Source organism: Sinocyclocheilus grahami, unplaced genomic scaffold, assembly GCF_001515645.1.
Source record: "Sinocyclocheilus grahami isolate Dianchi unplaced genomic scaffold, SAMN03320097.WGS_v1.1 scaffold344.1, whole genome shotgun sequence".
NCBI classification, from domain to species: Eukaryota; Metazoa; Chordata; class Actinopteri; order Cypriniformes; family Cyprinidae; genus Sinocyclocheilus; species Sinocyclocheilus grahami.
The window spans coordinates 446,800-462,290 of NW_015505523.1; the positions used below are offsets into that span (position 1 = coordinate 446,800).

A 15,491-nucleotide genomic window follows, 5' to 3' on the forward strand; every position below is an offset into this window, starting at 1 on the left:
CCCATCCATGACCCATCTTCAGTGTTCTGGCTGAAGGAAGGAGGCTCTCGTCCAAGATTTTTACAGTACATGTCCATTTGCCCCTCAATGCGGTGAAGTCGTCTTGTACCCTTAGCAGAAAAACAGCCCCAAAGCATAATGTTTCCACCTCCGTGCTTGACTGTAGGGATGGTGTTCTTGGAGTCAGCATTTCTCTCCCTCCAAACACGGTGAGTCGAGTTAATGCCAAAGAGCTAAATTTTGGTCTCATGTGACCACAGCACTTTCTCCCAAGCATTCTCTGAATCATTTAGATGTTCATTGGCAAACTTTAAACGGGCCTGTACATGTGCCTTCTTGAGCAGGGGGACCTTGTGGGCGCTGCAGGATTTTAGTCCATTGCAGCGTAGTGTGTTACCAATGGTTTGCTTGGTGACTGTGGTCCCAACTGCCTTAAGATCATTAACAAGCTCCTCCCGTGTAGTTCAGGGCTGATCCCTCACCTTTCTCATGATCATCCTTACCCCATGAGGCGAGATGTTGCACGGCGCTCCAGACCGAGGCCGATTGATGGTTGGTTTGGATTTCTTCCATTTCCGAATAATTGCACCAACAGTTGTCTCCTTCTCACCAAGCTTCTTGCTGATGGTCTTGTAGCCCATTCAAGCCTTGTGCAGATCTGCAATCTTGTCTCTGACATCCTTTGACAGCTCTTTGGTCTTGCCCATGGTGGTGGGAGAGGTTGGAATGGAAGATACAGATTGTGTGGACAGGTGTCTTATACAGAATTCTTGCTGGTTGGTAGGGGATCAAATACATATTTCACTCACTGAAATGCAAATCAATTTCTAACATTTATATTGTGTTTTTCTGGATTTTTTGGTTTATATTCTCTCTCTATCCGTTAAAATAAACCTACCATATAAATTACAGACCTTTCATTTCTTAGTTAGTGGGCAAACTTACAAAATCAGCAGGGGATCAAATAAATATTTTCCCTACTGTATATGTGATACATGAAAGTCTTGTAATTCTGATTTATTTATGCATGTTACGGATGATGCCAGTTTACAAAATGTGACTCATTTAAGAAATGTTTAATAATGTTATAAAAATTAAAAGTCTCTTCAGATGATTTATATGAAATGTGAAAATATATTCATACAGTTATATGGACTGATGGTTTTTTTTATACATTCCTTTATTACACATCTGTTTTAATATAGATTACTATATATATAGGCTACAACTGAATTGCATTACAAAGTTAGCATTACAAGCGGTTGTTTTTTTTAATATACACAGAAAATATTTTTTTCTGATCATTATAAATAAATCCTCTGATAATTGAAAAAGTGCCACTTGAACTGTATGTATTAGGTTTGAAAGTTGTGCGCGAGGTTAACAGAACATAAACCTCTCAGCTTTACTCAGCCATATTTATGGATGAAAATATGCATAGGTAAATGTCTGGCAGAGGATACTGAGGCTAGCAGCAGTTACATGAGGTCTGAGTATATGTGTGATGACTTCAGAAATGTGGAGTTCTCTATTTCTTATCACTCTTAATGCCTGTGTTTCTGAAACATTCAGAAGGAAACTGGCTACCAAAATGGAGACCACAGCTGTGCACGATGCTTGGTTGAAAATGAAACCTGTGGATGACTGCTATATGTACAAACTTGGTTAGCATCAGAGCTACAGACCGGACATGACTAGTGATGTGTTAAAGTGCCTCTTATATATGTAACAGGCTTATTGGCTTATTAAATGCATCATAAAATCTCAGTTAACTCTTTATCACATACAAACCAAGGGTCTGTAAAATCAACAGTGAACTGGAACTGACTTGAGACCGTCTCTTCATTGCGTTTTGAAGAGACTGGACATAGTGACATAGGCTTCGTCTTTACATTCTCGTTGAGCTGCCGTTACGCTCTGAGAGCTGCCATGTTCGCTTTCTTTCAACAAATCTGATTCATCTAACAGTCTAATTTTAAGGTGGGACTGCTCTCTTGGAAGACATCCATCAGCTTTCATGTCCATTTCAATCACTGATGATCTTGAGGAACTGGCTTGACTGTAGCGGCACTCATCCAGACCGTCCTGAAGCTCAGTAGAAGATGGCTTTTCATCAACGTAATCCACACGGTGTATGAAGACGTCACTGAATATCTCAGGACTGAAAGTGAAAGGAAGGCCCTGAAAACATAAAAACAGTCTGTATGAAGATGCTGAGTCTCAGGTTTAATCTGGCAGAACGTCAAAGAAGCAACCAGACGCATGAGAAATTGAATTACCCTTTGCATTTGTGCAAGAGTTGCCTTCGGGTGTGGGATGTTTGGTGTAATGTAGTCTTTTATGCTGGATTAGAAAACATTATTACATTACATTGTTAGAAAATAATAAAATAGCTTTTTGTGTGTTTTTTTTTTTAAATGAGGTAAAAAAACTCACTGCGCTCTCCATCGCAAGGTCCCCAATCCGATGATGAGCATCAGAATGACAAAGAAGGTGATGATGAAACCAACCTTTGAAAAATTATTTTCTGTGGTAGGAACTGTAGAACCTGTGTCATCGTTTATAGCATCACAATTTATCAGACATGATTAATAACAGTTAAAATGCTTTTTTATACATTTTCTTAATGCTAAAGCTATTTGATTCTTCTCCTACCCAATAATGAGTACAAAAAGGAGTGTTTATCATACTAAACATAGTAGTATTTTCTCATGTAACAGACATCTGATCTCCAGTCAGATCCACTCACTTGTTATAGTGAAAGTTGCATTTGAACTCCACTCACTCCAGTCGCCAGCAAAAAAGTCCCACGGTTTTGCTCTAACACGTGTGTAGTAAACACCATCTCCAACAAGTCTGTCCCTGCTGATACTGTAGTTCCTATATTTTATAGTGGGTCTGATGGGCTGTGGAGAAAGAAAACATAGGTGTTGTTTATTTGTTAAAAGAACTCAAAATTGACTTTTTTTTAAGGTCAAGTCAAACCAACAAATTGTTGTGAGAAACACCTTGTCTGCAATTTTGTCCCTCCAGATTTCCAATTGGAATTCAGGGTTTTTAACATATTCATGAATGTGTTCAAACCATATGAAAACTTCTTCTGTGTCTTCCATGTAAGTGGCAAGCTTCATTTCAGGAGCTGGGATTTTGACTGTAAAGACAAAGACAGATTAGATAGACACACAGACAGACAGACAGACAGCAGACAAGACACAGACAGACAGACAGCAGACAAGACACAGACAGACAGACAGACAGCAGACAAGACAGACAGACAGACAGACAGACAGATAGATAGATAGATAAGACTTGCCCATTTTTGACAGGTCGATGTCTTTTTCAATAACCTCATTTCCTATGCGTAGCTCATATTTTGCCGTAACAATCAAATTCTCAAAAATAAAGTCTTGTGGTCTTTTAGTAGCATTTGTACACTTTTTTTCCAAACCTTCCATTTTGCTAAATAGGAGAAAAACAAACAAAAACTCTTATTTCCATTTTATTCAACATTAGTGCTTTAAGCAAAGATTGAGTTACTGACAGATATTCTACATCAATTTACAGTAATATGTCTAATGAAATACCAGAGTGTCATGAATTTGACCTCCTCAGGGGATTCGTCGAGCGAGCAGATGAGGTTACTTTGACTGACGGTCATAGTAGACCTGCAGGTCACATCATCTAACAAATCTAAAAGGAACCAAGAGGAGAAAAACAAAATGCCATTTTTCTAGTCAACACCTTATGTTAGTGTGCTTCAATGAAAACTAGCCTAAATGATAGTTTCACGTGAATTTACCCCCAAAGGCGTATAACTCTTTATGATCATAATCATATATGACTGCATACAATCTAGCAACATTTACAGTCATTATGCAGGAATACTTGCCAGTGATTTTAGTAAAGACTGAACAACTAAAATTACCACTCCCATTGAAAACTTATTTTAAAAAGTGAAAATAATAATAATCTATGGATTCTCAGTTTATTATTTAGTCTCATTTCTCAGAGTACTCACCAAAATCTCCACTCTCTGACAGAACCAAAGGACAGGAAACAACAAGGAGCATCCATAAAACACCCGCCATCTCTTATCCAGCAGTACAGGCCTAGATCACTCACGTCTTCATTACTCACACACGGTTTACTGACGAGTGACAGTTCACAGTGGTACTTTCAGAGGTGAGAGGAAGAGAGAGAGAGAGCGGTAGAAACACAGAGAGGGTGCTTGTCATTTCTTATTTGTGTTTCCTTTCATTGCTTCCTTTTCACGTGTCTTAGCTCCACCCCTTTAATTGAATCAGATTTGTGCCTTTAATTTTGGAAGCAACTTCTCAAGAAACTACTGAAAATCTAAACTGAAAATTAATAAAATGTCTTGAAACTAAAACACATAGCATGCCAAATTTTGATTTCGTATTTAAAGGGGTCATATGATGCTGCTAAAAAGAACATTATTTTGTGTATTTGGTGTAATGAAATGTGTTTATGCGGTTTAAGGTTCAAAAAACACATTATTTTCCACATACTGTACATTATTGTTTCTCCTCTATGCCCCGTCTTTCTGAAACGTGTCGATTTTTACAAAGCTCATCAGTCTGAAAAAGCGAGGTGTGCTCTGATTGGCCAGCTATCCAGTGCGTTGTGATTGGCCGAATTCCTCAAGCGTGTGACAGAAATGTTATGTCCCTTACCATATTGTGATGCCTGGAGCAACCACATGTGACGACCTTGGACTGTACTCCGCTTCGACCACGGTGAAAGCTGATCCAGTGATCCACAGAGCGAAGTTGTAGTATTTCCTCAGCGACCAGCACGGATCAGCTCCAGGCATGACGAAGCAGATATCGTCCTCTTTTGGAAGACCAAACAAAGTAGTTTCGCTTTCACAACGAAACACACAGCGCCTTCACGACATGGCAGCGGGGGCAACAATACTACAGTGAGAATAAAAGTTACGCCTTCTTTTTTTGCGTGAACATTTGGGCGGCGTTATGCAAATCTTCCCACATAGTGAGGTAGATATGTGGGGGCGTGTTAGAACGAGCCGTTTTAGGTAGGCGTGGCTGACTCTGAACTTTTATAAAGAATATCTCTTTGGATTTGAGACTTTAGTCTTTGCAACTTTACAGATCTTCTTTATGCACCAAGAGCTTGTAACACTCCAAAGAGAAAGGAAAAATTGAAATAACATCATATGACCCCTTTAAATACACTGCATGCTTCACTAACTGTTTTCCTCATCTCTACTTACATATGCGCTGTCAGAATTTTCATTTACGCTTCTGAAGTGTTTGTTTACGCTCCCTGAGTTTTCGTTCGCCATTCTGTCACAAATCGTTTGTGGGGGCAGCGGTGGGTTCTTATTGGCTGGCGAGTTTTTGATTGACAGCTTCTTGATCTGGAGTAGATTCGTCAGTGTTTTGTTGTTTACAAGTGTGAGTGAGAAGAGAATCTGCTTTAAGCGGATTCATATCTCATTAGAGAGATATAAAGATAGGAGTGTTATTTTTTTAATCTGCATTTAACTTATAGGCCTACTTAAGCTCTCAGGAGCATTAGTCTATTTGTCTGCGTGAGAGATCAAACGCCTAGGGATGTCCTATATATTATAGCCTAATATAATATAATAATATACAGTGCTCTGGGAGAATATTTGTTTGTTCCTGATAATGCTAAATGAGGACAGTTATTTTAACTCCATTTAGGGTTCATTTATCATGGTAATTTTCTCCAAACCACTTGAGAGCAGTGTCAGTAGATTGACAGCAATATTGTAACAGTGGCTACAATCTTGCATTCCAAATATTCATTGCTTGATGACATCATTAATCCAAGATGGCTGACAGCGGATAGCCATGTGATAAATGCCCCAGGCATATCTGTGAAAAACTTTTATACAAGGAGGTCAATTGAGGGAAAAAAATATTAGTATGTACATTAAAGTATGTTGAATATGCTAGTATTTTATAAACTAAAATTTAGAGTAAAATGTAGTTTGTATTCACCAAAAACCAACTGTCCACGTATGTGGAGGTCATGCAACAGTGGAGTCAGATTGCATAAAGTCTGTAACCTGCTAGTATATCTATTCTATTTTTTCAAAGATGTTATGAATTTACATATATTGTAATAAAACAGACATTTAACAAATATATCAACATAAATAACCATTTAAAATGCCATATTACAGCATTAAATGGCAACTTTACACATACATATGGAGACTGCATTTTGCCTTCCAAACAGGGACAGCATAGGTCAAGGAGTCAGTACAGAATAATAGAGAATATCCCAGAGGACAGTGGAAGTGACAGTGACAGCAGTGATGAGTATGTGCCAGCAAAGAGCAGCTCTGAGACAGACAGTGATGCAGAGAGTTTTATTGTTATTATATTGTAATATTATTGTTTTTAATAACTGAGCTGATATAAATAGCATAACATGCCAATTAAAAAAACACAATATTCCATATTGTCAGCTGTGGCTTTATGTCCCATTTTACGCCTTTGTTGCATGGTGTCCACATACGTGGACATTTAAATAATGTTTAAATAAAAATGAATTTTGTAAAAATGAAAATGGATTTCAATTTTAGCATCATATTAAAGTAATAAAAATAATCATAAAAAAATCTAGATACTGTTTTCCATAATATATGCATGAAAGGGATTTACATTGCAACAATACATAACTACAATAACTTTGTCTAGTGCTCTTAAGAAAGTTTATAGCATGATTTGTGATAATTTAACTATACTGAACGACATGGCATAGACTTCTTCATGGCTAGTTTTTGCGTATTTCATTTCATTCTGTAACCTACTTGTTCTAAGGATCTGTGTGTACTAGTGTTAAATGCTACTGTTTTTGACAGCGTTGATAACGTTTATGACAGATAATATCATAATACTTTTTGTGTGTCCCTTACCGAATGTCGTATCCTGTCAGCAAAAAAAACCTGTCCATGGGCTTTTTTGATTGCTTTCAGTTTAAGTGCTGGCGATGCAGTGTTGCCAGATATTGATATTAAAACAAACAAAACTAAAAATAAATAAAAATAAACCAAAATGATTTCCAATCTTTTGCAAATAAGATAAGACAAATATATCGCTGACTCTAAACTGAAACCTCCTACTTTATTAACTTTCTTAAGTGTTAAATTAAGTGGAAAAGACAAGTCCAAAAAACGCTGGATCTGGCAACACGGATGCTGCGGCCGCGCCCTCACTCACAACTCTCCCAAGCAAGTATAGATCTCTGCAGGAAGGTAATGGGAGTTACCAGATCGGGGTGGTTTTAGACCATGTTATCTGATTGGCTGACGTGATAGTGAAGGTAAGTGTAAGGGTGGGGTCGGGTAAGGAGGATCATCTTGATTGCATGATTGAGAAACACCCTGCAGTTATTTACCCTGCCCACTTTTGCTCTGCAGAGACCTCAATCTCCTCTCAAGCCTCGTTCACTCCATCAGCGTCTCGCAGCGATCATTTTCATACCAGGGACGCTAGGACAATTCCATATTCATAAGAAGAAGTGGGCTCAATGTAAACCAAATTTTGCACATTTTATAAATGACTTTAAATTATATAAATCTCTTAGAACAAACAAAAAAGCACTGAAAACATGTAATGCTCTGAAAGCATTGAACTTTATGTAATTTTCTTCCTTTTTTTTTCTCTGGCAGCTAATAATGTTAATTTGATCATGTGAATATGTAATACCTCATGTTCTTGTGGCACTGAATTAATAAAGCATTAAAAAAATAACTAATAAAATACCAGGGACGCTAAACATTCTTGCAAACTGTCTAAACTGAGTTATACATGTCATGCAGGCATTCATATGAGGAGTTTAACAGCAAATTAGTCATTCAAAGAACACATTTTATTTTTTAACAAGAACATTTTTACCGAGGTCCGGACTTCGGTGGCCTCATAGCTAGTTACGGGCCTGATTGTAGGGTCTGATTAGGTTGTGATGTTACAAATGAAAGACAATAGTATCATACATGTGTCTAATATATTCACTCATCATAAAATTCTTACTCCAACCATGTAATCAAAGTTGGCAAGCCTGGCTGACACACTACCCATTGTTAGCATATGCACTTAGACCATCACAATTCTCACGTAATTATGAAGAATTCAAAATATGGCTATCACAATCATGTGGCTTGCCGTCAGATGGTAGCTTATACACTTTTAAGGGTATTAGATGATATATTTTACACAAAGAATGTTTTTGTTGGCACTTGTTTTTATCTTGAAGATACTTTTATTTAGCTGAACGTTATAATCCAATATTTAAAATAGGAAATACATTTTTAACAATTACCAATTGTGACTTTTACAAAACAAGTTGAATGTAGGCTATGTAATTGAAAATATGATGACTCAAATAATTAATTCAATTCAACTGACATTATTGTCACTATACAGCATACACTTGAGAGTGAAAGTCTTGGATGTGGTTATGTTGTGACAGGAAAGACAAGAATCCTCAAACTGCACAGTATACATGTAATGCACAGTATTCTCATGATATACATGAATTGCTCACTATAGAAAATACACAAGTATATAATATACAGAATATGTTTATCCTTTGAGTAGTTTCTGTTGCAGAATCAGTAACACAGTAGTGACTGGGTACATTATGTAGTAGCCTACTGGAGTGTAATATCACCAAAAAATTACCAATAGCCCATTTCCCTTAGGCTACTCACTGGCATGACATCCCAGATGTATGACTTTCTGACTTCTTCAGATAAACAAATATTTTTAAGAAAAAGTCCATATAATGCAAGTGCATTGTAGCCTAACCCATGCACGTATGGCAGTTGGTCGGAAGAAAAAAAAAGTACAAGTGTCAAGGAACTTTGACAGTAGAACTGTCAACTTCAGCAGAACCCATACTTTCATTTTGGACTTCAGAGTGGTAACCCAACACAGAATCAAAAGTGTTTAGCATACAAAAGTAACAAAAATAGTCCTTACAATCAAATATGAAATATTTGAAATGTATCCTCACTTGGTTTTGAAAATAACCAAGAGAGGATAGATTCGCGACAAAATACTGTAATTTGATTCAATGTGACCTTTGACGTCAGCAACAAAAGGAAGCGTTTTGGTGTCCTCATATGATATGATTAATTAATCAATCAATCCGTTTTCTTGCTGCTGTCTGCAACTGGATTTGAACAAACCCCGTGACACGTTTTTGGATTACCACCCACCACTTGAGGACCACCACTCTTAACCATACGTAACTGTAATAGCAGTTACATCAAGTTTTACATCTTAAAGGAGAACAGTCAGCACTTTATTTAGGTCAAACCAAGAGCAGACAGAGGTTGTGGGTTTAAGTGAAACAAAACGTTGTGAACATTTTGGTAGTTGGAATGAAACTCATGCCTGAAAAAAGGAGACATGCTTACTTCCTCATGTTACAAAATGAAATAAAGAATATAACGACAACAAAACACTGTAATATTTATTTAGCAGATATTAGAGGTTAAAGTTGATTCAGTTTAATGCATGAAAGTTTTTATAGTGATAATAATCATTATTATTGATTATTATTGTTAATATTTTAATACATTACTAAAAATTTTTTTGCCACGTTTCTTTCTCTTTTAGATTTTCAGGCATTGCTTACAGACTATTCGCAAGAAGTGCAGGTAAATATGAAATGAAAAAGTCCTCTCTCAGCATGTACCTTCAATCTAAAAAACAAAAACAAGTGGTAACCTATTACAACCCACTTCCTGTCGCCTCTAGCAAATGAGTTTATGTAAAAATGAGGCCAGCATATCGTCAATCTAAGCTGCTATCTGTCCTGTAAACAAAGTGTTCAAGTCACAGACAAAACAGTATTATTGTCTAATACAAAATGAAAGAAATGTTTGATATTAAGTCATTTAAATGAATCCTGCCATAAAGTACTGCAGACTGTACTTTTAAAAATATCAGGAACATTTAAAGGCTACTGAAACTTGCTTGATCTAATGACTGATTTCAATTAAAAGTCTTGCAGATACACAACAATATTTAGTCCTTTCGTAGTGTTGTCTATATTAGCGTAATTGTGTAGAAAGACTGTGGTTTCTCAGCTGTACAGCTGCATATTTCGTATAGAGAGTATTGACCTTTGGTTATGATACATGAAGTCTCAAATACAAAAAAAAAAGAAAAAAAAAAGATTTGATTCAAGAAGTTTCCAAATTCTAAAGTTTAACCATACAAAAAATAACAGTGTTACATGAGCAATACTAGATCGTACGGTATGACTCAACAAGTGTTTCTGTCTGGCAGACACTGGCAAGAAGCAGAGAAAGGTCTAACAACTGATCATAGTTGATAATTTGGATTTTGACCCATCGAGTAACCACATAAATGGATGTGGTGTGGCAACACTGATAACCCTAAAACAAATCATGAAGTCTTGAAAAGTGAAAACGTGATTTCTCTGGTAATCAATGTGGTAATTCAGATCTCCTCCAACGAACGACGACAAAGGTAATTTGTGACCAGTTTATTTCAATTCTAATGCTGAAGAATTTCATTTGAAGGCCACAAATTTTCAGTCAAATCCATCTAGTAAAAGTATCGAATCTTTAAAAAATAAAAACCCTGTTAAAAAATTTAAACAGTAAAACAATTATTAAACACAAACCTTTATGAAACAGCAAAAATTAAAACAAAAAATTTTAACATTAAAAAAATGTATCATTTATATATCAATAATTAGATACAACATAGTCTTAAGTCGCTTGGGTATATTTTTAGCAATAGTAAAAAAAAACAACATTGTATGGGTCACAATAATCAATTTTTCTTTTATTCCAAAAATCATTAGGATATTAAGTAAAGATCATGTTCCATGATATTTTGTAAATTTCTTACTGTAAATATATCAAAACTTAATTTTTGATTAGTAATATACATAGCTAAGAACTTAATTTGGACAACTTTAAAGGGGTCAAATGATGCGATTTCAAGTTTTCCTTTCTCTTTGGACTGTTACAAGCTGTTTGTGAATAGATAAGATCCCTAAAGTTGCAAAGACTAAAGTCTCAAACCCAAATAATCTCAGTATTTTGATTTTCAAATAGTTGTATCTCGGCCAAATATTGTCCTATCCTAACAAACCATACATCAATGGAAAGCGTATCTATTCATTATGTGTAAATCTCAATTTATAAAAAATGACCCTTATGACTGATTTTGTGGTCCAGGGTCACATATATGCATGTGTGTAAAAGAACAATTATAAAAAGCAACAATTATATATGTATATATACATACAGTGCACAGCATAAATGAGTACACCCCCTCTGATTAAATATAAAAGATGTTTTCTTGATGATTTTCTTAATGATCACTAATATAATTCACAGAAAGATGGCAAAATTGAAATGTATTAAACATATTCTTAATAAAAACAGAGAAATACATGCCATTAATATCTGTAAAATAAGAGACTTTTTTGAACAACCCAGTTTTTGTTTAAATGAAGGATTGCAGAATTGAGTACAACCTAGATTTAATTCAACCAAGTGTAATATTCTAGAACAGTGATCCTCAAATCTGGCGTGCGAGATCCACTTTCCTGCACAGTTTAGCTCCAACCCTATAATCAAACAAACCTACCTGTGATTTTCTAATGATCCTGAAGACATTGATTAGCAAACTCAGGTGTGTTTGATTAGGGTAGAGCTAAACTCTGCAGGAAAGTGGATCACTGTTCTAGAACTTAATATGTCCTCCATAACTCTAAGTACACTGCTCTGACAGTTCTTGGCACTGAGTGTACAAGTTCATGACAAATTAGCTGTGCTGTTTAACTCCTGGAGGACGACCTCCTTAAATGCCCTGGTCTTTAATGGGGAGTGTTGCTCAGCTCGTCTCTACAGAATCTCTCACAGCAGCTCAAGAGTGTTAAGATTGAGTGAAATACATGTCCACTGAAGGATTTTCAACTCAGGAGAACGAATATCTTCATTGTCATGTTAAAAAAATGCCCAACAATGCAGGGAATGAGAAGAGGGAAGCATCTTCAGTTTCAGGTTTTTGTATTACATCACACAGTGGTGTGTGAATTCATGACAGCGTTGATACAGTACAACTCCCTCACACCTTCAGCACTCATACATCCCTATAGAAGAGTTTTACTACCACTGAATGCCACTGTGGGAACCAAGCACTTCTCTCTGTACTCCTCATTTAGCAACACCAGAACATTTTGGATGCTGTTAGATCCGAAATGATTGAATTGGTCTCATGAGACCAGAGTATGGATTCCCAGAAGTCTATATTTTGTAAATATGGGCCTTGGAAAAAGCTAAATGAGTTTATTGTGCTTTGGCTACAGTCGGTAGTTCTGGTGTGGATAAACAACCATGCATGTCACTTCTGCATGCTGCATTATACTCTGTGAGATAAAGTGCCAGCTTTTGCCGGCTCTGAGACACTTTCACACGTTTCTCCTGCTCTTTTTCTAGCAAAAACTCCCTCATCACTAAATGAAAGCTTAAAGTGAAGACCTGATTATTTCAGGGGCCTTTTCACAAGTCCATTGTTTTTGAATTTCTGTGTTACTTTGGCTATATTTTCACACTTAAACCAATAATTTGGTAGGCATTAAGTCCATGAGTATGATTCAGTGGGCCATATAACACTTATTTATCAAGAAATTACTTACCCTTAACAGTTTTGGTTCAACATACTTACCTGTTGATCAATACTTGCCTTAACCTTACACCAGAATTTTATTTTTTTATTTAGTAACTTTCAGGAGGGTGTACTCATTTTTGCAACACAACATTTTATCACTTTGATAAGAAAACGTTATTTTCTTGAATAATTTTAACATTCTTCTGTGGTAACTGATCAAGTAGACTTGCTGGAATATTATATCTCTAAAAAAACCATAACATGTCTTCTAAGCAAAGAGTAATTGCTGAATTTGTTAAGTTTCAGAGGGGTGTACTCATTTGTGCTGTGCACTGTATATATATATATATATATATATATATATATATATATATATATATATATATACACACAGTATATAGCCATGGATTCATATACCGCCAAATCATAGGTTATATGTAAAAATGTGTACAAGGACCGAAAAGTCCCATGTTGTGAAGAAACTTTTAGGTAGATATTTTAGTAGGATGGTGCAGCATCAGTGTGAGGAGGAGGGTTTCAGGGTTGCTAGTGTAAGTATACTCTCGAATGCGTCCGTGGGCGACTACTGCGGTTAACATGTCGTAGCTCAGCAATGATCATATGAGAACAAGAAAGGGGAAAAAGCACAGATACATTTTAGCTCAGTCATTTGTGTTTTCCGCAGAAACAGTGAGACATCTTTTCCTTCGGTCGGTACCAATAACCAGAGAGGTTGGTAAGTAACCACGTGGATAAAGGGCACCATTGGAGAAGAGTAACGTGGTGCAAAAAGATGCGACAAGCACTTTGAGTTGCATTGTAAGAGCCCCTTCCCCCTCCCCTCCGAAACCACACTGTATCGCTGTAGGCCCCTATCACACAAAAACATCTCACAACAACAGCATCGGTGGTTTCTCTGCATACAGTTGTTGTATGTACCCTACGCTCGAGGCTCCTATACCATAGGGTGCTATTTTTTTAATGCCTCTGCACTCTTCTCCTTTATCTTTCGTTGAGGTTGGGATCTTTGAGCTCCTATAAAAACCCCTGAAATGCAAGCAGGTGGTACAGAGGGAGGAGATGAGCTGCTTTCTGTGGGAGAAAGTCACTTTATGGAGGCACAAACTCAAGTTTTATTGACTACAGAATATTTTTCTTTTTAAAAGGTCTAAGGGTTTTTAATTTGGGAAATTCTGTATTATTGTCTTTTGGCTTATTGTGTTGTCTGTTGGTTGTGGTAGGCCATATGTATCCACCAAATTTGTTTTACTTCTAAAGAAAAGTGAAAGCTTGAACAAAACTGAAAAAAAAGCAGATAGGGAGTAATGAAAACTGAGAGTCACATCATGGTTTGTGGATAGACTTCCTCTGACTGATGGATTGACCTTAAAGTAACTAATAATAAAAGAAATAATTTTTTACAGAGACAGAAAAACAATACAAAAATATTGTATTAAACCTATGCGTGTTTTGACAAATCTCATGTTATGCTTGCATTTGAAATATCTTTAAGCGCCTGCATTGCCAAAATGTGATGACTTCCTGTGAAAACGTTACCACAAACAGGTTGAGCAGACAAGGCAAATGATCAAACTGGCGTGTCTTGCCATCCCACGACCGTTACCACAGGGCTCATATGTCTGGGAAAACGTGCGCAGCCACATTCACAAGACCCCAGCGAGGAAGTTGAAAGCATCGAAAGTACTGAAAAAAAGATAAACAGATTGAAAGATTTGAATTGATCTGAATCATATTCAAATGCGGTCAACAGGGACAAAATAATGACTTCCTTTTTTATTCATAATCTTGACACTTGTTCTGACATTTACAGCTTTTAATGGTATGCACCAGGCATGTTAAATTCACACATATTCTGACATTTACTAGATGCTGTTCATGCAGCGTTTCAACTGATCTAAAATTAATCAAATTAAGCACAACTTTGATATCATTTTACACATCAGTCCAATAAATAAGACATTAATATTGAATTACTTACATTTTATACATTGTATTGCTAGCTGATTTGTGTGTTTTTGCCACGCCAACGAAAACAGAGCTAAAGGAGCCACATCATTTCTGAATGAATCAGTTGAGAGAATGATTCAATGATTCGCTCACATACTTTTACAGCTTTTTGATTCATAATCTTGACACTTGTTCTGACATTTACAGCTTTTAATAGTATGCACTAGGTATGTTAAATTCACATAATAGCCTATATATTTTAAAACTGACATTTACTAGATGCTGTTCATGTTTTAACTGACTTAAAATTAATCAAATTAAGCACAACTTTGATATCATTTTACACATCAGTCCAATAAATAACTTACACTTACATAGTATATATATACATAGGCTACACATACATAGGCTAGTATTGCTAGCTACTTTGCAAAAACAGCGCTAATGGAGCAACACATAGTTGTGGCGTTTAATTCCTGAAGAAGTCAGTAAAGAGAATGATTCAGTTATTCACTCACATAATGACAGTCAACTTTCAGAAAGATTGTTGTCACTGAAAAATCCCCACCACTAATGCACAGACTGATGACTAACGACAGTCTGTCAGGAACGCGAACAACACAGACAAGCAGAGTGATACAAACAGTGAAATAGGCTAGCCCCTAAGAAAAGTAACTTAGCAATGCTGTTAAAGTTCCGCTTCACCAATCTAATTCGAGGACCATCACTGACATGTCAGGGACTATATTTTTCTAGCGAAATTATGAAATGAATGGATTGTAATAGCCATTTAAGTTAAAATTAATATTTTTTTTATGTAGAAGCCGTCATATAAAAGTAGTAAGA

The 15,491-nt window shown here is 36.2% G+C and overlaps 1 protein-coding gene across 2 annotated transcripts; it reads right to left on the minus strand.

Moving 5' to 3' along the window:
* Window positions 1-1,192: 1,192 nt before the first annotated feature.
* On the minus strand, window positions 1,193-4,760 carry LOC107548123 (interleukin-7 receptor subunit alpha-like). 2 transcript variants are annotated; one of them, XM_016228671.1, is made up of 9 exons: window positions 4,695-4,760; window positions 4,019-4,173; window positions 3,585-3,690; window positions 3,314-3,459; window positions 3,009-3,151; window positions 2,750-2,906; window positions 2,437-2,548; window positions 2,280-2,343; window positions 1,193-2,181 (listed from the first exon to the last, which is right to left on the minus strand). In XM_016228671.1, the coding sequence occupies exons 2-9, from the start codon at window positions 4,086-4,088 to the stop codon at window positions 1,843-1,845; spliced, it is 1,137 nt and encodes a 378-aa protein (XP_016084157.1). In that variant the 5' UTR covers window positions 4,089-4,173; window positions 4,695-4,760; the 3' UTR covers window positions 1,193-1,842. The 2 variants fall into 2 exon arrangements, with proteins under 2 accessions (XP_016084157.1, XP_016084156.1); XM_016228670.1 differs by lacking the exon at window positions 4,695-4,760 and having other exon boundaries at window positions 4,019-4,392.
* Between the last annotated feature and the right edge of the window lie 10,731 nt (window positions 4,761-15,491).